The sequence below is a fragment of the Paramisgurnus dabryanus genome, chromosome 20 (genome assembly GCF_030506205.2).
Source record: "Paramisgurnus dabryanus chromosome 20, PD_genome_1.1, whole genome shotgun sequence".
Taxonomy (NCBI): Eukaryota; Metazoa; Chordata; class Actinopteri; order Cypriniformes; family Cobitidae; genus Paramisgurnus; species Paramisgurnus dabryanus.
This window is the reverse complement of record NC_133356.1, coordinates 12,609,394-12,634,849: the sequence shown is the minus strand read 5'-3', so window position 1 is coordinate 12,634,849 and position 25,456 is coordinate 12,609,394. Positions and strand designations below refer to the sequence as shown.

At 40.4% G+C, this 25,456-nt stretch overlaps 1 protein-coding gene across 2 annotated transcripts; it reads right to left on the bottom strand.

Annotated features, from left to right (window-relative positions):
- Positions 1–188: 188 nt before the first annotated feature.
- Positions 189–25,247, bottom strand: zfyve26 (zinc finger, FYVE domain containing 26). Of its 2 annotated transcripts, none has more exons than XM_065296468.2 (41): positions 25,120–25,247; positions 24,340–24,602; positions 24,037–24,112; positions 23,853–23,933; positions 21,912–22,401; positions 21,226–21,350; positions 20,776–20,940; positions 19,746–19,834; positions 19,478–19,611; positions 19,206–19,391; positions 18,410–19,006; positions 18,151–18,327; positions 17,910–18,061; positions 17,530–17,767; positions 17,189–17,452; positions 16,967–17,086; positions 16,723–16,893; positions 13,958–14,194; positions 13,737–13,842; positions 12,755–13,581; positions 12,432–12,628; positions 12,221–12,325; positions 11,176–11,298; positions 10,829–11,002; positions 10,485–10,734; positions 9,608–9,700; positions 8,897–9,066; positions 8,655–8,788; positions 8,548–8,576; positions 8,242–8,378; positions 7,896–8,116; positions 7,604–7,751; positions 7,296–7,505; positions 5,715–5,930; positions 5,406–5,603; positions 5,127–5,323; positions 4,587–4,749; positions 3,772–3,831; positions 3,511–3,693; positions 1,658–1,708; positions 189–1,589 (listed from the first exon to the last, which is right to left on the bottom strand). In XM_065296468.2, the coding sequence occupies exons 2-41, from the start codon at positions 24,519–24,521 to the stop codon at positions 1,389–1,391; spliced, it is 7,677 nt and encodes a 2,558-aa protein (XP_065152540.1). In that variant the 5' UTR covers positions 24,522–24,602; positions 25,120–25,247; the 3' UTR covers positions 189–1,388. The 2 variants fall into 2 exon arrangements, with proteins under 2 accessions (XP_065152540.1, XP_065152541.1); XM_065296469.2 differs by having other exon boundaries at positions 8,242–8,375.
- Between the last annotated feature and the right edge of the window lie 209 nt (positions 25,248–25,456).

Genomic DNA, 25,456 nt, shown 5'->3' with positions numbered 1-25,456 from the left:
ACCAGTTTCAGCCACACGTTTTGTGATTGCAATACCAGTTTTGGCCACAATCCTACATACTGTTCCTTTAAAAACAGCTTTATCAAATCATAGTAACAGACAATGGTGCTTTTAGTAAGACTTAGTGAGTATTTTTGAAAATAATATTTATATATAAAAAAAATGCTATTTAAACTGATTTAAGAAATCTCTAATGGGTTTGAGATTATATGTACATCTGTTTATAGGCTCTTTGGAAACAGTCTGAAAGACACATAGTCTTGTTTCTTTATTTCAGGGAGACCTGCAAAGCTGTAACAGTTTCATAATTTTACATGAGCATAGGCTTAGAAAACAAAAACTAAAAATGGCTTAGATTTAAGGGTTTTTTCTGGGGTCTTGGGCCCCCAGAAGGTTCTCCAGAAAATTTCAGAGAAAAAAAGACAAACCAAAAATTGTAGAAATCTACTATAAAAAGATAATTATTTGGAAACAATACACTGTCTTTATTATATCAAAATGAATTATTTATCTAACAGAGTTTAAATGTTTTTATACTAAAAATATGTAAATGGATATATATTTTAGGATAGGGTCCCTCATATAAGGTGCATCATATTTGGGGGTCCTTGCCCCTCGTTTAAATCATATGTAAAATAGAGTGGACCCCTCCCTTTCTAACTTTTGTTTTAGTGAACACAAGACCATATGCACATTAATACACATTTATAAAGAGATTGCACATTATGGATGATTGCACAGGATGATCACAGACATATAACCTTACATACAAACACACTTTGTGTATTTATAAACAGTGCACAAAATTAGGATGGGAATTACTAGAGTAAAGAATGCATAATTACTGTATAGGCTTACATGTAAGCAATGTTGCATTGATACAGTATATTGCAAAATGCCACGTTATACCCCAAATCCCTTACAGATAATATCTTTTGTTCATGAGAGTGTTTATGTTTGTTCAAAGTTTTGAAATATAAGACCTCGCTCATATTAATGCCTATAAATCACATTTCCCTTTTAAAAGCATGATTTTTATATCTCGGATACAATCCCTCACCGAGGACCTAACAGAAACAGCGCTGTTTCATTTTAAGGTCACAGTGAAAAGAGGAAAATCCCTTTCCTGAGAACAATCCCATTCTAATACTCAGTTACAGACATATGAACTCTGTGACTATCAGAGAATCACTTTAACAAGTTTCAAGAGGAAACAGTCGACTTTTGAGAGTTGGGGGGGTTGAATTAGTCCCAAACTGACATATCACAATAGGGGCACATTGGTGAATTAGAGTACAGTATAACAAACGTACTCCTACCAGAGCAAAGCTGAACACTTTGGTGACCAATAGGAGTAAGAGTGCATGATGTGATGTTGGTAGTGGTTATCAGTTGTTGCCTCGTCGTTGTCGTGATCGTTCTTGATGCTCTGAGAGCCATTGTCGACAGATATCTTGCATGACAGAGTCACCTGAGCTCTCAGCTGCTCGCATCACGTCTTGAACGAATGGAGCCGCCTTTGCCAGCTCAAGCTTCACAGACAGAAGATATGCAGCTCGCAGCTTGTTACACTGCAGATATGCCTTTATCTGAAAAAAAGGGAGTGTGAGAAACAGACTGAAGGAAAATGTCTAATAGAAACTGATAGAAACTTCACCTTGTTTTCTGCACTTTTAGACTCCAGAATCAGGATCTCTAGATCTTTAGCCTGAGCAGAGAGAGGAAAATTTCATCAGGTAAAAAGCAAGCAACATTAAAGGAATAGTCATTTTTCTTAAAAAAAATCCAGACAATTTACTCACCATCATGTCATCCAAAATGTTGATGTCTGTCTTTGTTCAGTCGAGAAGAAATAGTTTTTTGAGGAAAACATTCCAGGATTTTTCTCATTTTAATGGACCCCAACACTTAACAGTTTTAATGCAGTTTAAAATTGCAGTTTCAAAGGACTCTAAACGATCCCAAACGAGGCATAAGAGTCTTATCTAGTGAAAGATTGTCAATTTTGGCAAGAAAAATAAAATATATGCACTTTTAAACCACAACTTCTCGCCAGCGCGACCTCACGTAATTGCGTAATGACGTCGAAAGGTCACTTGTTACATATGTGAAACGCACATTTACGGACCATTTTAAACAATACACTGACACAAAGACATTAATAAGTATCATTCCCCATACAACAACACTTGTAAACACTGGGGCGTAGTTTCGATATGTCATCCGTGACCTCTTGACGTGATGACGTATTACATGAGGTCGAGCTGGTGCGTCACAGGACCGGAGATAGAAGAGAAGTTGCGGTTTAAAAGTGCATATTGTTTATTTGTCTTGCCAAAAATGACAATCTTTTACTAGATAAGACCCTTATGCCTCGTTTGAGATCATTTAGAGTCCTTTGAAACTGCAATTTTAAACTGCATTTAAAACTGTTAAGTGTTGGGGTCCATTAAAGTCCATTATAATTAGAAAAATCCTGGAATGTTTTCCCTTTAAAAAACAAAATTTCTTCTGGACTGAACAAAAAAAGACATCAACATTATGGATGACATGGTGGTGAGTAAATTATCTGGATTTTTTTTAAGAAAATGGACTAATCCTTTAAAAATGATTACAAGCACATCTTTCAGTTTCATAGCAGTTATCTTAAATTGCTCATATTTAGAGATCAGGAATACAATGGATGGATTAGCCGGCTGTAGTTTTGATATTGTGACAAATAACAGCAGCTGTGTTGTCTATCAGTTATCATCATGCTACTGCCTACACAAGAAAGATTAGTATATTTACCTACCAAGTATTTGGTTAATTTAAATATGCATTCAAGGGATGTGTCCTTGCACAACACAAAAGAAGATATTTTGTTAAATGATGGTAATCACACAGTTGGCAGTACCCATTGACTTCCATAGTATTTGTTTTTCCTACTGTACCATGCAAGTCAATGGGTACTGTCAAGTTTGCAGCGACCTTCCTCTTTAAAATATATTTTTTGTGTTCATCAGAATAAAGAGAACAACATGAGGGTAATTATATGATTGAATTTTCATATGCATGATTTTTGAAAAACACTTGAGAAGGGAGACGGGCCGACTACCAAAACACACTTGTAGCCAATCAGCTATAAGGGGCATGTCTACTAACCGACATCATTGCATGGGTTGCGTATGTGTGGGGTGGGTCTTTCAAAAGAAGGTCCAGATTCTTTTAGGTAGGGGCGTGTTTGTGTAGGTGATTTCAAATGTCAACACTGGCTTTTAGAGATCATGCACCCCACCTTTAAGATACCAATTGGAGTATGGTGTTATGCTGTATTTAACACATTATAACATGTTTAGATCCACTCCTCTGAAATCTACATTTGCTAGATTGCATTCAATGCAAAATATTCAGATTCACAGATTCAGTGCCAGAATGAAGTGCCTTGCCTAAAGATAGTGGTATATCATAAAACCCCTTTTGAGAATTCATAAAGCCTGCCTAGAAAGAAATTAATAGGTGGGGACTCACATCAGCAGGATTCTTGTCAGCTACAGACACACAACTGAGCACAATGGCATCACAGTCATGTTTAGAAGCTGTGCCGGACTCCCCAACACACTTCAGCAACTGCCGCACAGACGAGTACTGACGCTGGCGGATCAGTCGTTGTCCTGCCCTTATGTACACCGCCAATGCCTCCAGCTGGAAGTCCTGTTTGACATGAGCAAAAAAAAAATGGTAGTCATGTAAATGAGAAAGGACCAAAACAGACAGAGTCTAACAACTTACCTGTATTACACGATAGGCAATGCCAAAACCTTCCTCGATGTTCTTCCCTCCCAGCATCACCTGGCCAAAGTGCAGAGTTGTTATTGTTACATCAGATTTTGTTTTGTTTTAGTAAGACATACTTTAGTTTTAGTCTTTGGTTAGATGTAGGCCATATATACACATACGGGGTGGTTTCCCGGATAGGGCTTATCCTAGTCCCAGACTAAAATTACTTAAAAACACCTTGCACTGACATATCTTAACGCATATCAGTGCCATTGTTTTGTCTCGAGATGCAAATTAGTTTATTTTAAAACTACTTAAATGTCCTAATATAACTAAGGCCTAGTCCTGGATTAATCTAAACCCTGTCCGGGAAACTGCCCCACAGTGTCAACCGGTTATAAATTCTGGCACTGTTAGCATGGTGCATCAACATGATATTGAAATACAGTGTGAGTGTTTAATGCAGCATCAGTATAATCATTTCTGGTTAATGGATTAACATTGGGTTTCATTTTGGATAAATGTTAATGCTGTCAACAGCATGCATGCCTTTATCCCTACATAATATGCATAACAAACACGTTTCTCATTGTGGCATGATTCAATACAAACAATGACAAACAAATGTGTGTACTTACAGTTAAACACTTATAAAACAACATACAGTATGACAAAGAAATGAGACAAAAGAATATGAAATGGAAATGTATTAACATAAATGAAACTCAAATAAATTTTACATTAAGTAAAAAAAATTTTTATGAACAACCAATACAATGGTAAAAGGCAAATGGTTAAAAAAAGACAAGCATATTTTCCTAGTTTACCTTGCAGGCCACATCCACTTTCATGGGGCTGTTTCCAAACAGAGTGGGCGGAGCACTGTTCACTGTAGGGGTGGGGCCTATGGCTGTCTTTGAAGGAGAGGAGCTTTCACAGCGATGCAGGAAGCGCGTCACCTCTAACTGCAGCTCGACTGTGTGTATATGTCTGCAATGTACCATGGTAACAGCTTAAAACTCATTTTCTTTAAAGGGACATTCCACGTTTTTGAAAATATGCCCAAAAATAGTCCCCTTGGTCTTAGTACACGATGTAACTACAGAAGAAGTTTTAAATAGGAAAAATATTGAAACTCTTTGGTTATTTTTTTGCCCGATGCTAATGGTCTAATCAGATTCAATGTATTGTGCTAAGCTATGCTAAAAGTGCTAGCGCCAGACCCAGAGATCAGCCGAATGGATTCCAAAACGCTAAGAATCAAATGTATAACTCAAGGGGAGCTGGAAAATTAGCTTATTAAAAAAAAAAAAAGTGGAACGTCCCTTTAAAACAAATTCGACTGAAACCATTTCAGTGTTCAATACCTGGAGACATCAGTAGAGCTCATTTTCTTCCTGAACGAGGAGCTGTGCGATTTTCGTCGGCTTTGCTGTTCTTGCAGGTAAGTTCTCAGGTGCTCCTTTGCTCGGATCAGCCAGCGCTGCTGTTCCCCCAGCTGCAGGTACGACTGAGCACCGTGAGAGAAGAATCGTATGCACGTCATAGCGGCACGAACGTGATCCTACAGAGAGAGAGAAAGTGCACTGGTTACTATAATATATACACAATATGCATCTATACCTTTATAATTCGCTGTTCAGTACCATCATGAACTGCTGGAGTTGGTACAAAGAGTGGTAATGTCCCCGGCGCTGGAGTAACTGACAGGCTGAGAGAAGGAAACGACCCCAGGTCTCCAGTGTTGGGTCTAAAGTCTCCAACAGACTTTGCAAAGCCCCTAAACGCCCACGTTCAAGACAGGGCTGAAACACGCCCTCCAGAAACACCTCCTCTGAACACTCCTACAAACAGAGTAAGCTTGATCAATCAATACGTACATGTTCTTTATTTAATACTGTACAGAATAGATCAAATCTGTGAGAGGTGCATTAGCCCTAGAGAGCGCATGGCACCTTGTTTTGTATGTGGGTGAGTGCATCCTTTAGGCAGTCGTGGCGCAGGTAAAAGCTAATGAGGCTCAGATGTGTCCCGTAGTTGAGCAGATAAGACAGACACTCCTGATAGTAGCCAGAGCGTTGAACTTTGCTTTCTGCACCATCCAAAGGAGCAGAATCAGAGAGAGCATCTTCCAGCTCACGTAAAGAGGCCAGAATGTCCTCTTCCACCGCCTATAAAAAACAAAATCCCACACACACAATGACTTTAAAAAACATTATGTACGGAGGACTTCAAATCTCCATCTTGGCAAAAATCTTCATCCTTTATGTGCTCTTCTGTTAAAGCTTGTTGTTTTTGGCATATGTGGAAATTACACAAATAAACAGCTTTAACTGTGAGAAAGCACAACATGAAGGATTCTTTATTATGGTTTTCCAATAGCTTTCCTATTCTGTGAAAAGTATTTTCGTTAAAACACAGGGCTATCCTCCAAGTGAAGATATAGTTTTTGTAACACAAACCCAGCTTCTTGCGTCATTAAGCTATAAAACCAGAGTTGGTGAATAAATCTTTACCACACAGTTTGGAAAGCCTAACTCACTGAAAATCACAAATGGAGAAGAGCATCTGAATAGGCCATCAAATCAATCCACAGTTGTGCCAGACTCTCACGAATGCCAAGAACTGAAGATCACAGGACATTGACTTTGTGTCACAGCTCTAACAGGAGCAGAGGTTTTAATCTTCCTTAAAGGAACACGCTGAGTTTTAGGTACTTAAGCTTATTCACCATGTCCCCCAGAGTTAGATAAGTCCGTACATACCTTTTTCATCTCTGTGTGTGCCGTAACTCTGGCTGACGCACCCACCGCTAACAGCTTAGCATAGCACAAAGACTGGAAGTAAATGGCTTCAGCTAGCATACTGCTCACAATAAGTGACAAAATAATGCCAACATTTTTCTATTTATATGTTGGGATTAGTATAGTCGCAACGTGTACAAATAACAAGGTCATATGAGACACAGCCATCTTTTAACCATATACATACTGGGAACTATATTCTCAGAAGGCAAAGTACTGCTACTTGGGCGAAGTGATTTGCTCGCATTACCTAAGAAGCCCCGTGGTGAGGAGCAGAGAGTTCGCACAAGTGCTAAACTAAATCCCATGTCGCCCAAGTAGCGTAGGAAATAGGAAAATGTTGGCATTATTTTGTCACTTATTGGGAGCAGTATGCTAGCGGGAGCCATTTACTTCCAGTCTTTGTGCTAAGCTAGGCTAGCGGTTGGTGCATTACAGCAAGCACGGAGATGAAAAGGGTATGTATGGACTTATCTAACTCTGGAGGATACAGTGAATAAGCTAAAGTCCCAGAAAGTTGGTGTGTTCCTTTAAGGTTTTACCTTTTTAATCACATTTAAACTTCTGATGGTATGCCACCATCAGAAGAAAGGAAAACCCAAAATGGTTTTAAAATTAGGGCACCACCACTTAAAGTCAAAGCATTGATATCTTTGTCATTATCTAGACCAATTTAGTTATGCAAATGTCTCACCACCTGAGAAAATGCGTGTTGTTTATTGTGTAGATTACCGTGTTTAGTGTGGGTTTGACTGAGGACTCCAAGTGCTGAACAATCTCCTGCAGAAGTCTTGCTCCATGGTTTAGCTGGTTCCGATCTACTGGTGCCTTGAGACACCGAGCAAACTTCTCCCTGGCCCCTTTGAGATTTCCAGCCTTGAGAGTTGCCATACCCCACGCTTGCCAGACCCCACTCGGGTCCAGTCCACTCTTAGTCGACACCTGATGTGGAGACACACCAAACAAATCAAAATCCCAATGTATCCGAATATCGTGAGATGTATCCAAATATAAAATCTACAAAAAGAATCTATTCTCACCTCCACAGCCAGCTGATAGTATTCAGCTTCTAGCAACTGATTGCGCAGACGCGTTACTGCAGTCGTTTCTTGAATATCATCCAAAGATGGAACATACTTGTAGTTTGCACTGACTAAGATCTTCAACACATCCACCTTACTGATGTAGCTATGGATAGAAACAAGTACGAAGTGAAAAATTGACTCGTCACCGTTTCCCATTTCATTCTTGCAGTGTGCATAAACATTTAATTTTTTTAAATATCTCAGGTTTAAAATGAAAACAGATATTGTGTACTTCTCTGTATCTTACTTGTCACAAAGTGCCGGCTCTTGTGTACATCCTGCGTTAACAAACATGAGTTTGGCACTAAACAGTAGCTGACGCATCACATCTGTCAGTAAACGTGCATCCACCTCGGGATTGGTCAGTTTGCGGGAGAGTGAGCGGCAGTGGCCAATCAGCTGCTGCCCACAGGCTGCGTGATCACTGTGCAGTGTCAGTATAGCGACACATAGGGACGCACTGGGTGCCTGTAACAGAGAGAAAGCATTGTGGGGGAAAAATAAAGATTTAATTGATCCAGTCACTATAATTAAAAAAATAATTTTGCCCTATTGTGAGAAAATTAAAAAGAATTGACAGATGACAGTCAAACCTGTTCATAATAAAACTCGGTCTTTAGCTGCTGGTTTTCTGCTGGGTTTGGACTCAGACGGTACTGCTTTCGTTGAACCTCGGGTAGACTTAAAACTCCATTCAGGACTCCATCAATGGACGTCGGGCTGCCAGCTACTGAGAAAGATTTTGTTTAAATCCATGTATTCATCAACTATTACAAACAGAAGAAATTTATTTATAAGTCACATAGTGAGACATTACAATTTATAGCCACATATAAGACTATACAGTTAAAAATTAGACAAGAAGTAAACAGGACAACCCAAAAAAAGCATAATTTTACCTTCCCTTTCCTCAAGCTCCTCGTCTGAGCTGCAACGAAAACCAAAACTATATTAGAAACTACAGCAAACTACATTAGAGCTAATAAGTGAGATGAAGTGAGCTTACTCTAAGTGGAAGAAGTTATAGCATTGGTCACAAACTCTGACAGGCTCTTCAGAACCGTCCAATGTCATTTTCTTGCTTGAGCAGGAATTACACACCAGCCTGCCACACCGTCTGCAGTGGTGCCGTCTGTTAAACTAACATGGGAGAATATTTCTGTTATGGGCAGGAAATCAAGCAAGAGCCTTTTTATGAAATTCATAATCCTTTTCATGCATTCCCTCTCTATACATTGTCTCCCTTACCATGGTAAATCGCTCTCGCTGGCACACCATACAGATGTGCCGTTTGTGATCTGGGATCCAGTCCTTGCGGTCGGGAGTTTTCTCCGGAGGGGTGAAAGGGGTCGCCATGTGGCGGCTCTTCTTTGCACTGGGACGTCTCTCACTGGAGGGCGTGTGCATGGGAGTGCTGCCTGAAAAAACACTTCGAACATGACTTCTAAAGTAATAAGGCCATTTAGCCGACAGTTTAAACACTGCTACATAATAACCACATATTATACTATTTAAACTTTTTAAGTGTTGTTTGCCACCCGTATATGCAAAATGGGCTGTTGCCGGGAGTAAAAAGGTGTGGCAAAGTCCCAGAGTTGTGGCTTTTTGGTCCATATATCTTATTTTGCCCATCATGACAACTGTGAGGGGGGAAGTTTTTTTAAACTATATAGTCTTACAGTTATGCACAATTAAAGGTGTGGCCACTTGAGTGACTGGTGAACTGCCACTGCTTTCGCTACCATCAAGCTTAGTGGGTGTGGTTTCAAACAGGCACCTCAGCTCCACCCATGTCTCGCCTCTTTGCCCATTTTCAGGTTATCTGTGAGTGATGCACGGTGACGTGCTTCCAAGGTGGCGAGGGCAGGCTCCGCCAACTATTGGCTTTAAAAAAGCTCTTCACAAACCTATGGGTGATGTCACAGTCTCACACATTCTACGTCCATATTTTTTACATACCTGATGATGGAGGAGGGGTGTGGCTTGGGGAGGGGGGACAACTTCCTTGGGCTGGACACTGCAGAAATGCATCCTGCAGACTAATGACAGAGTCTAAGACAGAAAAAGGAGAGGGTGATATATCTGAAAAGACAAACTGCACAGCAAAATACAATCATCTTAAAGGTCACGTTCTTTCTGATCCTATTTTTAAACCTTAGTTAGTGTGTAATGTTGCTATAATAGCATAAATAATACCTGTAAAATGATAAAGCTTAAAAGTCACTGCCAAGCGATATATTTTCTTTAACAGAATTCGCCTTTCAAAGCCTACAGCGAACAGCCAGTTTGGACTACAGCCCTCTACTTCCTGCTTTAATGACGTCACTAGAACAGTTTTAAGCTAAGCTAACAGCAAGCTAACAGTCACCAGTTAAGCTAACAGCAAGCTAAGCTGCTATCAAATCACAACACACTAAACAAGCTACACAATCAGAACTCCATACGAATTTCTGAAGGAGGGACTTCATAAAACAAGGTAGACATCATCCTGTTTTGAGGACAGTGCAAACAGCGTTATACAGAGAAGTTAATTGGGTGAAAAATAACAAGTACTGTAAACACAATCAAAGCTTCAAAAACACAGAAAGAACGGGACCTTTAAACTTTCTTTAAGAACACAGTGCAGAAATGCTGTTAGTCATAGTATATCGATGTTACAACAATCTTGACACACAACACCAATATAATTCAGTATCAGTGACCTCAAACCTGATGCATCTATTGGCGGCATTCCAACTAAATATCTCATGGAGAACTTTATTCAAATAGTTGGAAAACAAAGTGGTTAGAGTAAATAATAATTTGATTAATGCTGATCAAGTGGGACTGAACTCACCAGACCGTGACCACTCTCTGGGAGCATAGGGGAAATCAAGAGCCTTCTGTGCATAATCTGCCAGTATTGTGTCTATGTGTTGGTTGGTGATGCCGGCATCCTGAGCAGGCAATAGGCTCCGGAGAGTCCCAACAGCAACAGTGGCCCAGTCCACTTTTAAGTTCATCAGCAGCTGCTCCAGCATGAGAAGCGGATCAGACAGCAAGGAAAAATAATCCTGACGAGATGCTTCCGGGAGAGTCAGTAACACCTGCCACAGGTACACACACACACACAAGGACAATTGTTTTATAAACACTTTGATACACAAATCAAAGTTTCTTATATGTTCGACATTTAGTTACTTTAGAGCCAAGGTGCAGGGCGTGGATGTGGCGTCTCCGCGTTGGGGTCATCTGACTCTGGAAGTGTAGGGTGAGGTAATCAGACAGGAAGTGGCAGGCAGCCAACCCAGGCCTTCGATCCAGAGCTTGCTCACTGACCTCCAAACCCACTGAACCAGACAAAGCCTCCAGGAGCTAGGAAACAGGTAGGAGAGAGAAGAATGCAACAGTCAAAGATCATGTTCAACCAACTGACAGCATAAAAACACTCTACCATCAGAGTCACATAATTTGTTTTGTTAAGATGATTAATAACTTGCGTGTTATAATCGAAATTATACACATTTTACAAGGTCATACAAACATACCTGGAAAGCATCTTCTGTGTGACCCTGTTCTAGCAGGTGTAGCAGGTGTTCAGTCTGCAGCTGCAGTCGAGACTGATCTGAGACTGTGTACAGCTGCACCCACCGATTACACAACTCAAACTCCTAAACACACAAATCTATTCACAATCTTCATAATATTGTACTAACATTATTTCATTATTAAAGGGACATTGCACTTTTTTGAAAATAGGCTCATTTTCCAGCTCCCCTAGAGTTAAACATTAAACTTTTATCGTTTTGGAATCTATTCAGCTGATCTCTGGGTCTGGCGGTACCACTTTTAACATACCTTAGCACAATCCATTTAATCTGATTACACCATTAGCATCGCACTAAAAAATAACCAAAGAGTTTCGATATTTTTCCTATTTAAAACTTGACTCTTCTGTGGTTACATTGTGTACTAAAACCGGCAGAAAATTTAGAGTTGCGATTTTCTAGGCAGATATGGGTAGGAACTATACTCTCATTCTGGCCTAATAATCAAAGACTTTGCTGCTGTACCATGGCTGCAGCAGGCGTAGTGATATTACGGACTGCCCAAAAATAGTCCCCTGCTTTTGAAAGTAACTAAGTGGACTATTATCGGGCAGTGCGTTATATCACTGCCTGCTGCAGCCATGTTACAGCAGCAAAGTCTTTGATTATTACGCCAGTTTAAATAGGAAAAATATCAAAACTCTGTCGTTATGGTCTAATCAGATTCAATGGGTTGTGCTAAGCTATGCTAAAAGTGCTAGCACCAGACCCGGAAATCAGCTGAATGGATTCCAAAACAGTAAGAATCAAATGTTTAACTCTAGGGGAGCTGGAAAATGAGCAGATTTTCAAAAAAAGTGGAATGTCCCTTTATGTATTTAATTCAATAATCATTATTGCTCTCTGAAAACTCCAATATTCTCCTAAATTCTATATTAATGCATATAAATAACCTCCAGTTAAAATATAGCAGAATATTCACCAGTAGCTTTTAACTAAACCGAAAATGATCACTACAGAGTGGTGTTTGTTTTTTTTAACTCACCCTGGCATCCAGCATCAGAGCAAAAACAGATTCTGGATTCTTCACAGACTCCTCCCTCAGCTCCTGCCACATCTCCCACGGCAACGGAGGCTGCAAACTCAGCATCTGTCATGGCAACAAGGAACTGTTATAATTTGATCAGTCAATGTCTAGAATGTGCACAAGCCGTGGCGCTGTGATTAACATCTAAGTGCAAGAGTCCAGAACTGACCTGCTGGTACATGTCCAGTTCCTGTTTCCTCTGCTGAAGCTGCTCTCTGAGTGGATCTTGAGTGCCTGGGTCACTGAGACAGAACTGTAGCAGCTCTAAACACACATCTAAAGTCCAGCGATCCAAACCTTCCAGAACCACACGGCCACGCAGCTCCCAGTCCCTTACACGGAACAACTGCATCACACCACTGCTGCCTTTACAAATAGAGACCAATATAGATACAAAGATAAATTGAATGTTAACAAGTATTTTCCTAAGTACCTCTTCTCAAGAAGAGACTCAGAAAGTGTGTCCTGCTGAATAAATACAATAAATCTTACCTTGCAGCGCAGTGCATGCCAGTAGTTTGTCCCGGAGCGCCCCCTCCTGGCTGCAGGGTTGAGCGTACAACTCCAGCAGGTCTAACGCTCTGTTCAAATCCTTGCTGTTTAAGGCTTGCTGGAATGCCTCTGCAGCAATAGTTTGTCCCACACTGCCCTGCAGGCCAGAAAACAGCATCCCCACGACAGGCTTCCCGCACAGAGCCGTCCCAAGACCCTCCTCTGCTTCAAAAGTGACCCCTTGAACTGGCTCAGCCATGACCCGCAGGTACATTCTAAGAATAGGAAAGTTTTTAAGCAAGTCTTCCCCTTCCCTAGCAATCTGTTCTCCATCCAGAACCGCTTCTTTACGCCCGGACCCACGAAAATAGGATGGTAAGCCTGACCACCCGGAGGAGGTCGCTCGGGTCACTCCACCCCGACTGGCACTGAGGCACGCGAGGGCGGCGATGAGCGAAGACCGGGACTTCAGGAAAGACAGCGCAGATGGAGTCAGTAGAAAAGTTGAAGGAGGGCATGAAGACGGTGATGGCGGGGAGGTGGAGAGGTTGGTGGATGTCGCAGACATGTCCTCCAATGAGACCTCGGACTCAGAGCTGGGGTCAGACAGGTCAAGGGATGGAGCGCACTCCTGAGCACACTGCTGGAGAAGAGCGGCAATGCTGACTGGGCAGAACGCCCCTCCGTTAAGTCCTGCGATCTTTGGTTGCCCCTGAGACAAGGCTACAGTCTGTGAATCCCAGAAAGGAAGAGCTTCACAACAGCGCTGAATGACAACCTGCTGCACACTTAAACGCAATCCTTCCTGTTGGAGGAGAGACAGAACCCTGTATAGAGGGAAGAGAAAGCAATGACTAATCCAACCAAAAACGGTCATGGGAAATAATCTGGAGGCACATGTAAATTCAAGGTCTAATAGCAATGCACCAAAGATAAATATTAATGCAGGTTTTAAAAGAACCAGAGAGAAAACCTTCCATACCTGTCAGGTGATACCTGTCTGTCAAACAGCAAAAGTGAGAGGAGCTGGGAGGGTGACTGAAGCAACACTAAAAGAGGATTGCCTAACTTCACCCCTGTGCACTGATCTAAAATCAGATCATAAATACCACAAGTATCAGACCCGTCTCAGACACAGTACTTTACAGACATGACATTCCAATGAACCAGTTTAGATTGAATTATTGAAATATTTTGTCTTACCGTCTGATCCCAGACTGCGAACCAGTACTGAAGCCAGCAAATTGACATAATCTAAGAAGTTGCGTATGTAATCTGGTCTGCCAGGTGCACTGTCATGCTCAAATGGGCAGAGTTGGTCCAAATACTGTAGGAGCTGTTTCATAGCAGTTCTCACCGGATGGGAATCCAGTTCAGACTGTTTGAGACCAGCCTGTTCAACCAGAGCCGTCAGGAGAGAACTCGCTGTCAGAGCATCTACTGCAAATGCCAAAACTCCGAATTAGAGTTTAAACATACTACAGGACAATTTTTAGTACATCTTAAGCACAGAGGCTATTTCGCCTGGAAATTTGGCCTAACCCATTTCAAAAGCTTCTCATACCCACATACAGAGGTGTACAAACAAACGTTTTGTATCATTTTACTGGAAAGCCTTTGAAATTACATAAAACACATGGTTGTGTGTGTTGTCAGTCCTCTAATAAACACAAAAATAAAAAATCGTTTTTTGATGTTTTTTTTTAAAGTCTGTATTTGAAAGTGTATAACTCTGGACCTGGGTGCTCCAGCAGACAGTTTTGTTTGATTCCAGCAAATGTCAGCTTACAGAGGAAAAAGGATTTTTTTCTCTACCATAGTGTTGGGAAAGTTCACTTTCTACATGAACTAGTTCAGTTCACAGTTCACAAATTTTAAAATGAACAAGTTCACAGTTCCAAAAATGAACTAATTTATAGTTCTTTTTCCCCATATTATTTTTTTAATTATTGCAATTATAGCCCATATAGAACCACAGACAGCAATTATTTTATCAGTTTTAACACTGAAGCTAAATGCGTCGGATTTCATCTTCATATCCAACTTTAAATCCTTATCCAACCAGGGTTTACATTAGCATTGACTGTCTTTTAATTTTTGAATTTGCTTGCAGATACCTTGAAAGGCTAGGCGGGTGCTTCAAGGGGGTCGCACATCGGGCGAGAAGCGCTGCGAGGCGTCGCGTGTAAGACAACTCGCAGGTATTGCACACTGCATGTGCACGTTAAATAGCGTGAGGTTAGTCAGAGTCTATTTCAAGATCCAGAATATGCGTTAGCAGCCTATGTTAATCGTTAACCGTTTAGGACTAATATGATGTTATTTAATGTTAAACTATGTGAGTGGCGGGGCAGGGATTTTAGCAGCGTCTAGAGTCAGTGTTGTTTTGATGACGCATACAGCCGTGAAACGCTGGTGTTGCCAGATTGGGGTTTTTTCCCGCTACACATTAAGGCCTGTTTACAGTGTGTTTAGCCCGGTTTTCGCCTGGAAGACTCTATAGAAATCTGGCACCCTATTGAACGACTTTAAACTGAGAGAGCGTGCCGTTCACAAGCACCAGAATGAACAAGTTCACAGTAACGTTCATCAGGCAGTAATACAGTATGTTCAGTTCGTGTTCGCCCAAAATATGAACGAGTTCATGAACTTTCGTTTTTGTTGAGAATAGTTGCACTTGCCTTGTTGTGTACAGTAGAATTCTGATGCATCGCAATGCATCGTAGAATCGAATTGAATTGAATCGTTACCTGATGAATCGTAACTGAATCGAATTGTGAGGACAGTGCCAATGCACACCCCTAGTAAACACCCACAAAAAAAGATTTCTTTAGCATGTCGAATTCAAAAGATATTCTTATTTTACTGAAGGGTGTGAAAATACATTTTTCATATAAAAATACTTTGTTTTGTTTTGCACAAATAATAAATAACAAGGGATTATTCATGCACACAACCAAAGAAAATGCCATTTTTTACCTTATTATTCATTTGCTGATTGTTGGATTAGTGATGATAATAGAACAAAAAGATAGTGAAAGCTTTAATTTGATATAAGACTTCTCCATGTTTGTCATACTTGAAAAATATTACATTTGTGAATAATAAATTATATAAAAAAATGTTGGGGGTGATAGTGTAAATTAAGTGTAAATAACTAGGGGTGGGACGGTTGTCATGACCACCGCACCACCGCGGTGGTGCAATGCCACCGCAGTGGTGAAGTGCCACCGGCGGTTGTGTGACGTCACATATCAAGTGAATGATTAAACAAAATAATAAGTAAACATTGCAGTTTTTTTTACACATGAAATAATAATAACAAAAGTTGTACAGTAATTTAAAGCCTAATATACAAATTTATAACATTGTTTTATGTTAATACACAAATCTCCGCTACATTACCATGTGTGGCGTTTCCACTAAACTGGTGGATTTTAGCATAACTCAGCACGTTGGAGTTTAGCCATGTCACTGTGTTGTGCGTCTGCTTTAGTTTCTTTTGGTCTCCAGTGACAGTGATACATACACATCACGTTTGTCTTTTGTTGTGAAATAAAAATTTTACCAGGTTAAAGTCGCGCGCATCAGGAAGCGCATTTAGTGAAACTTTATTTTCTTTCACCATTTAAACCACCCTAACCCCCCCATGGACCCCACCACCGCAACACCGGCGGTTGTTGTTGATGGTTCCACCGCGGTGGTAAAAATTTGCCACCGTCACAGCCCTATAAATAACTTCCTTACAGTAAAATATATCTCAAAGTGATGCATATCTGCAGAAAGTAGAGATTCTAAGCTTTCCAACAGTATCTCATAGGTGGTAATGGGTCCATGACAGACCATTAAAAATTAAAGGAATATTTTATATTAAGTCATAATAAGTAATTTTGGTCCTGGTACAGGGTCCGCCGTGTAGAGGAGGTTAATTGTATGCTTAAAAAAACAAAACAATACATGAATAATACCTGTCGTGTTGGTTGCAGAGGTCAGGGTTTGAAGCGTGACCTCCAGGCGCTGGTGCAGGTTTAAGCGAGAGGCGATACTCTCTTCTGTTAATATCGAATGACAACACAGCAGCACTTCCTGGGCACTAGAGCCAAAGGGGCTGAGTACAACATTCTCCTCTCCATTACAATCTGGTAAAGAGAGGCTACGTCATATGTCAATTCTGAAAATATTAGTGTGTGTATGTGTGTGGGTATTGCAGACCTGTTTTACTTGTGGCTTTACTGGCGGAGGTTCTGTTGAGGACCTTGCTGATTTGTTGCAGTACTGAAGAAAAACCTTTAATACCATTGATGTGAGGAACCTTTGGATCTACTCGTAAGCCTGTTAAAAAATGTATCTTTCATATAAAACCTCATTTGGTTTTTAATTAGTGCTAATAAACAAAGCAGCTGATCTAAAATGCCAACACATTTCATCTCTCACCTCTTGTCTCAAGAAAGCTGCTGAGTCTTCGCTCTGCTGTCTCAAGCAGCTGCCGTGAGGTCTTCCATAGCTTGCACTTACAGCAGGAAAGGTCAAAGGCTGCCATGGCTGCAGGACTTAACTCTTCTAGCAGTGGGCGAAGAAGGTCAGAGGAGTCTACAGGGCACTGGGAGAGCCAGTAGTCCTCCTCTAGACAGGGTACCGGCCGGGCCGGGGTACTTAGTAAACGATCAGCCACATCGGAGATGGTATAGAAGGCAATGCCTGGTGAGAGAAACATTAGTACCAGTACATTTGAACTTACTGTGATGTCAGCTAGTAGTAGGTCAAGCTTGTGTTACCTGCGGCGGCTGCACTCCCAATGCTCTTAAGTGTTAATCTGCTGCTGCTGCCCATTCTTGTCCTGCTCGTGGGGGCCACGCCAACTGACCCTTCTGATGATGATGAAGATGAAGACAGCGATTGACTCTCTATTTTCTGCTCCACCTGAGTCAGCTCTGACAAAACGTCCCGGTAGAGATCCATAAATACCAGTTCACCTGAACACTCAGAGTTCTCCAAACCATACATCGCAATTACCTAACAAACACACACAAAAACATTTATTACCGCATAAACAAGTTTTATAACAAACTTAAGAATCTGAAACACAATAGACAGAACTCTGAAACAGTGACATCATCATTGAAATATCTGTGTGTAATATAACATCATATCTCACTTGCTGGGCCTCTATGTAGTTGCCTCTGCGTATGCAGGCAATAAGAAGGGATTCAGGAGGAGAGAGCATCGCAGGAACCAGCCAGCTGTGTGATCCACCACACGGACACACTTCATTCCCACGACACACGGCTCCAACACAAACCCCACCATCTGCAAGATGGCATAAAACCAATCACATACATTATGTGCTTAGCAACGACTGCAAACAGTATTTTGCAGACATGCATGCTCGCTCTTACCTGAGGCACTAGTGCTGACCTCTCCGTTCTGTCGCTCAGAGGAGACGTGGCGTTCAGATCGATGCCGATAGTTTTTTCTTCTCCTTCGAACACCTGAACCGCTGTTGCTGTTCCCGCTACCTTGACGTTTCAGAGGAAGTGCCGGACTAGGAAGTGGGGAAGGGAGGTAAAGGCCACCTACACTCACATATACGGATAAACATTAAACATTGCCAGTATGAATACTTTTTAAATCCCTCATCACACACCCATTGCTCACCATTTCCACTGCCATTGTTACTAGTAACAATCTGCAGTCTCCATTGGGCCTCTGCTGTATATTTAGATAGTCTCTTTAAACGAGTGCTGAAGGTTTCCGTGGTAACAGAGCATCCCAGACTTTCCGCCAATTCCACGTCAGCCGCGAGTGCCCTGCCATCCTCCTGGCCGACCCCACACACGCCCTCCAAGCCCTCCCTCACCAACCGCAAAATCCTCTCCATCACACACAAATCCACGAGAAATCCCTGACACGCTGGCGTTTGGTGGCCCAACTCGGGGTTAACTTGATCAGACTCAAAGTCAAATTTAGGCTTGTTCACTTCCTCCATCTGTTCACCTTCTTTTTCCACTTTTAAGACACTGTCCTCTTTGGTACTGTTTGGTTTCATTTTCTCGGCAGTGTTTGTGTTGTGGATTGCATCTTGTTGAGTTTCTGTGCTGGTGCTGCTCAGATCTGATTGCGGGATGAAGTCAGTGTCAGAAAGGAACAGGAGGGAGAAGATGTTCTCTAGGAGCTCCAGGCGGAACAATGGAGGAACAGCTTCCAGATACAACTGGCATTCCGATAGGTAGTGCTGAAACAGGTCAGAGGATTCTGGGAGGGGAAAAGAAATAAACCTTTCATATTACCTTGCTTACACTAAACATGATCCTCCACCATAGTAAATGTCAAAAAAAAATATATATAATTTATTGTTAATTTACTAAAGCTATTAATAAACATTAACACAATTAAAATCCATATGAGAGTGATCGATAATAGGAATAGAAATATAAAACAACAGCAACGTCACCTGCAGTTGGCTCCTCCCACTGACCCGCCTCTGTTTGCTGCACAGGCTCACACTCTTGGAAGCTGGTATGTATGCATGCTTTAACACAGATGGCATACAGAGCATACTTCATCGCACAAAAGCCTTGAAACAGAGTGACGTTCCGCTGGACAGAGGTACTGGGTGCTTCCACGGATGAAGAATCTCCTAAAAAAAAGGAACAAAAATGTTAAGGCTTGATTTAATAAAGGTGTCCTCAGATCTGTCTTCGTATAGCAGTGTGCATCCTATACCTGTCCTCTGCAGTAGTTCCAGCACTTTGTGTTCCTCATACTTGGCGAGGGGTGTTAGGGAATGCAGCACATACAGGGCAGAGTGATGGTCTAGCATGTGCAGTTGACTTTGCAGAGTATCGTGGGATATCCCTCTGTACACATACATATACCAAAAAACATAAGAATTGCACATTTAATCATTTGATTTATATGTATTATTAATATAACAATACACAATGCACGCACACACACAGGGGCTTATGAGATTTATAGGTGATTTACTCACGGGTTGTTCTGGTCACACCACTCGAGAACATCAAGCTGAGAGGACAAAGTGCAAGCTAACTGACTTAATACTGAATCGTTGTTCTGGGGCTACACAGAGAGAGGAAAAAAGAGAAAGCCTTCTTCATTTATTTATACACATTTGAAAGTTATTTATGCTTATACACAATACTTTTAATGCACGGACACAGCTGACTCACATGATGAGATCATTTCCACCTCTCTAACTATTAACAACTGATATCTCACATCTTCACGTCTAAGGTTCTCACCAAGTGAAAGGTCATCATCACACTTTAGATGGAGGGGATTTTTAGTAGATGTTATGTGGTTCTCAAGATCACAATCAGTGAACAGAACGACAGCTGGACTGAGTATCAGACACAGATAGCACAAGAGATTGAAAATGAGAGCTCTTTCCCCGCTATTGACAAGCTATCTTTTTTTGCATATTAAAAAAATTTGTCCTGATGAGGTTTTATGTTAATCTGTAATACCGAGATTATTTGGCGCACTTACCCAATTTATACAAAAAATTGAACAAATTATTTACTAATTTTAAACTCTGTGTATGTTTTGATAATCGTCCTGAATCTGATTTCTAACAAAATTCCCTTTTTAAGGAATTTAAGGAGTTTATAGGCAGAGAAAAAAATATAGATAGGATGAAATGTTTTTTTCCCGTTTTGTTTGTTTGTTTGAAAGCAGATGGTCTGTTCTTTCATTTTGAAATATTTGTATGTTTACATTTTAGAAGGTATTTTGTTAAACTTTTGTGAAAATCACAAAAAATGCTGGCGGGCAACTTTTCAAAGAATGGCTGGTGGGGAATGAGTTAAAAAGTAATGCCTGGTGATCTTCTGTTTATGTCTCAAACTCAGGCACATCCATGGATAGCCCACTACTTTATTTAGGCACTAAGCAGCAAGTACACTAGATATCCACAAAGCAATTTGTATATTCCACTTTGCAAAAATAAGTCAAGTTGGACAAGAACTTTATCGGTTCTTTCACTATATAAAATTACTAACCTGTTGGTGATGAAGGACTCTAAGAAGGGTCTTTGCAGAATCCAGGCTTTGACAATGCATCCAGCCTAACAACAACAAGAGGCGGGACAAAGGCTGAAACTCAGCCTGTAATAATGCCTCTAGTTTGGTGAACTCCTCCCTCTTTATGAGATCTAAACCAGTAAGCTGCAATAAAAAGCACAAGAAGCAAATACACATTCACAAACTGGACACCAGAGTATGCATTAGTGAAAAAATACAAATAAAGGAGATTTGTTTTTATTGGTTTAATTCAATATAAACAATATTGATTATATGAAAGAAAACATAATTAACCTTGCATTTTTTCTTTGACCAGCTATAGGACATAAACAGATTGCATTCATACAGACTACCATGAAAAGGGTTTCAAAATCCCTGCATGCACTTACTGTATATGCATGCATTAGTTGCTTGGTTGCATATACCTACCAAGACCTGCTCTAAAAAGTGCTTTCCACTGCTCAAACACTCAAAGTAAATGGCTTTCCAGACCAGGCGTTTGTCATCATGACAGCACAAGCCAAGCATAACTCTCTCGTGATCGGGTAAGTCAGCTATAAAAGAACACAGAGTTTTAGATACGTATTAAAACAAACTCAATGATATCAGCTAAAAAACAGCATAATCAGAAGCAAATAGTGTGACAACGGAGATTGTTTTGGAGGGAACTGTGACCACATGAGCAGAAGTGTTAACAGCTGGGTATAACGTAACTGTGTGTGGAGACACAACAAAAAACTTACTTCCTTAAAAGATAAACTGCCTTAAAATTAATACCAACTACAGTTTTTACAATGGCATTTTTATTTTAAGTCTAAGATGGGGCAGCACAGTGGCTCACAGCAAGAAGGTGCCTGGCTAGGTCAGGTGGCCTTTCTTTGTAGAGTTTGCATGTTCTCCGTGTGTCAGCGTGGGTTTACTCTGGGTACTTTGGTTTCCTCCCACAGGCGAAAAACATGTGATAGGTGAAATGGAAATACCCAATTGCATCCTAACCTATGCATGGTGTTTTGAGTAACCAGATATTCAAGGGCTACTGTCCATTAATAAAGGACAGCTAATACTATAGCAATGGTTCAGTTTAGTTCAGTTTTACTGCAGTAAATTTTTCTTACCCTGCATATGTGGAGCCTCTTTCAACAGTTTCTCTTTGAGAAGTTTGAGCGCTGTGGCGCAGTATGTTTTCAACAAAGCTTGATTCTGTGGCCTCGGCAGACAACCCAAAATCCTTTCCTCTGTCATCGGCCCATCTCTCAATGACCACAAACCCTTCCACAGGGTCTCCAGCTGAACTCCCGACCTCTCTGACCCCCAAGGTGCCAAGGCCAATGCTGCACACACATCTTCCACCCATCTCTCATTCCTCTTCTCCACAGAAACGTTCACCTGCTCGGTGAGGTGCTGGATGAAGATGTCATGTAAAGTGTAGTCTCTGGTGCGATCTACGTGCTGAAGAAAGCTAATGAGAGAATGGACAAGGCGTGGCTGATTACGGGATAATAGGGAACGGAGGCAGGACAGAACGGCAGCACTCAGTGGAGGGGCATGATAAGTTGGACTCTTTTCTTTTACTTGCTCAGATTGCAGGAAGGCTTCATGGAGCTCCTATAGTAGATACAGGATGGAGGACAAATTAGAGAAACAAGAAGGGCAAATTATTATTTGTTTTGGATGTAAGTTGTGCCTGTTTGGTTATGTTATTGATGGACTCTGTTTAAGAGTTTTTAACATGGATGCAGAGTTGGGGTAAAAACGGGAAAACATAAAATAGGTAATTCCAAGCAAGTGTCAAACTTACCGTGAAAAAGAAATACACTTTTACCAAAAGTTTTCAGCAAACAGATAATTTGGATGTCATTAACTTCTCATTTACATACCCATGTAAGGTCTTTAAAGCATATTTATATTTTTATTTTATTAAAGTATGATTTTCCATAGTCAGGTAAGTGCTGCTTTCATAATCATCACATGTATAACAGTCCGAATTACTCATAAATGGGAAAATAGGTTTTGTGCTCTTCACAGTGTTGAAACCATTTCGCATCTTATACTCCTTAACAGACTGGAATGTATTGGAATCACTGGTACAGCTTGATTTCATTCCTATCTCACAGATCGTATTCAATTTGTACAACTTAAACAGTTTTAATCAAAGCCTACTAATGTTGTCACTGGTGTTCCCCAGGGCTCGGTTTTAGGACCCCTTCTGTTTATTATTTATCTTCTACCAATTGGTAGCATTTTTAGGAAATATGATATTCAATTTCATGGTTATGCCGATGACATCCAACTTTACTTGTCTTCTAAACCTTCTTCAAAGTTTTCATTTTCTGCTGTTGGTGAGTGCTTATGTGAATTAAAAAAAATTGGATTACAAGTAATTTCCTAAAACTGAACACCAGTAAAACAGAAATTATTTTTAAATAAAATGTATAATAAAAAAATATAATAACTATTTTATGTCCTGAGAGGAGCCATCCCATCTCCATTTGTTGGGTATTATTGCGCATTTTAATTTACAGAAATCGTACAAAGTATGTGGTCTCTAAAAAAATATTTGTACTGTTTGTTACATCTATAATACAAGTGTATTTTCCTCATCTTAAATGAATTTTTTTAAAGATTTTTCTGAGGTATGGAATCTATCAGTAGGGATTTAAGAAAACATAAACAGATTATTTAATTAACTATATTAGTTACAAATACATTCTCTGAGAGCTTATATTCAGGTTTGACAGCAAATGCCACATGCATGTGCACACAACAACTGATTAGAGTGAAATCTTATCTGAATTTAACGAAACATGTTTTGAGGTTTTTTAAAGGAAAACTAGTAGCATAAAAATGTTTGTGCATTTACAAAAGTTATATCTTAAAGGTCTTTTTGCACACATGTCAATGAGTACAAGAAATAATGTGAAACCAATATGAGATCACTGTGAACTGTGATCATATTTGATTTGAATGAACTTGAGAATAAGAATAAAATTAAATGACTCGAATAACACAAAGCAAAGATGTGAATGGGGAACACTCATGGGTTATCCAATACGTACCTCAAGTACAGTCTGTGAAACATCTCCCAGTTCCTCTAAGAGCAACAGGAACTCCAGTTCTTTCTTCACAGATGCACTCACCTGCAGAGACGATAACTATGCTCAAAACAGGATCAGGAAAAAAGCATGCGTATACATTAAAAGCACTGTAAGTTGCTTTCGTGCCAAGTAATGTAAAACATACCTTTATTTTAGTCTGTTTCTCTAGCACTTGAAGCCAATACCAGGCCAGTCGGTGAGGACTGCCCACTGTTTCCCACCTGTGTAAACAAACCGGAAGTTATCTTTTCACAATGTTGAGCATCCCATATAAGAACTTCCCAAGATACAAATACTGTAAAATCTACAACAAAGCAGTGACAATTTTGCCATGACTGACATTCCAAAAATTAAACACTAACTATGTTTACCAAAACAAGAAATATATAGGGGATGATTTAGGATTAACAAAAAGATAAAAAATTGAGAGTTTGAAAGGTTTACTCACTTTAGCGGGTACGGGTGTGTAACGATGGCTTTAACAATGTCGCTCGGTTTGAGCGAATCATCTTCTCCAAGTTGACACACACAGGCTGCCGCGAGCTCCCACTCCCCGCGCTGCAAACAACGCGTGAAGAAACCGAAGAGCTCGCGTCTGGAGGTTTCCTCCTCACGGCCAAACGGATGCATGATAAATAATCCACTTTTATTCACTGCCCGGTGCAATCAGTCAGATCCCTGACCCCAATTGTGTTGTTAAGAGTTCCACATCTGACATAAGAATTTGGCAAGTTTAACTGACAAATACAAGAAGAGTCTAAAACAACATTAAAAAAACCGAGGCGTTTGAGTTAGCGGTTTTGACATTGCGCAACGGATGTCCATCTCATGACCGTCATCCATTGTCACGTTAAACTGTGAGAAAGCAATATATCAAATATTGTTATACGTTATATAAACCAATAAACTAAAATAACAGATTTAAATCCAAGGATGTGAGAACTGGGAGAAAAGCTTTAACATCAACAAGACATGCAAAAGCATAATTGAATTTGCAGATTAAAGTGAGACTTAAATACCAACCTATCCCAGATTTGCGATGGGTTTCGTAAACTCGAGTGCAAACTTTTGTGTTTGTAATAGCACTTTAAAGTGAAAGAATAACAACTCGACTCTGTCCACATCATGAAAACAGTTTTAATGGTAGACGCGCGAATTGTCCACATCCTGAAACTCTTCAAAGCGTTTTAACACTACATCTGTAAGTATGAATTAAATTTACACTTACGATTTAGGTTTTGTCCTTTATAGCTCAGTCTAAAGACTTTATCTGCGCTTCACATCAACTGTATGTAGTGCGCTTCCCATCAGCTGTATGTAGCCATGAGAGAGCCGAGTCATGTGACATGACCAGCTGATTCAGGAGCTGTCAGTTCAAGGGTCAAAACAATACAAAGGCGGGGCTTATTGTCCCAGACGCTAAAGAATGTATTCAAAATAAGAAATGGCATATTCTCACTGTTAACTGGACATTTCTGTCACAATTCAGTGGCTTTACTCATGATTTACGTGTAAATATTCAGACCGTTGCTTTGGAAACACGGCGGAGTATCACGTGATACTTT

Bases quoted from the DNA above. Each gene is read 5' to 3' on its own strand.
- zfyve26 (XM_065296468.2), bottom strand. From the start codon at position 24,521: ATGCATCCGTTTGGCCGTGAGGAGGAAACCTCCAGACGCGAGCTCTTC. The intron at 3,832-4,586 runs GTAAACTAGGAA...CACTTTGGCCAG, and splicing joins AAGTGGATGTGGCCTGCAAG to GTGATGCTGGGAGGGAAGAA. The intron at 1,590-1,657 runs GTGAAGTTTCTA...CCTTTTTTTCAG, and splicing joins CTAAAAGTGCAGAAAACAAG to ATAAAGGCATATCTGCAGTG.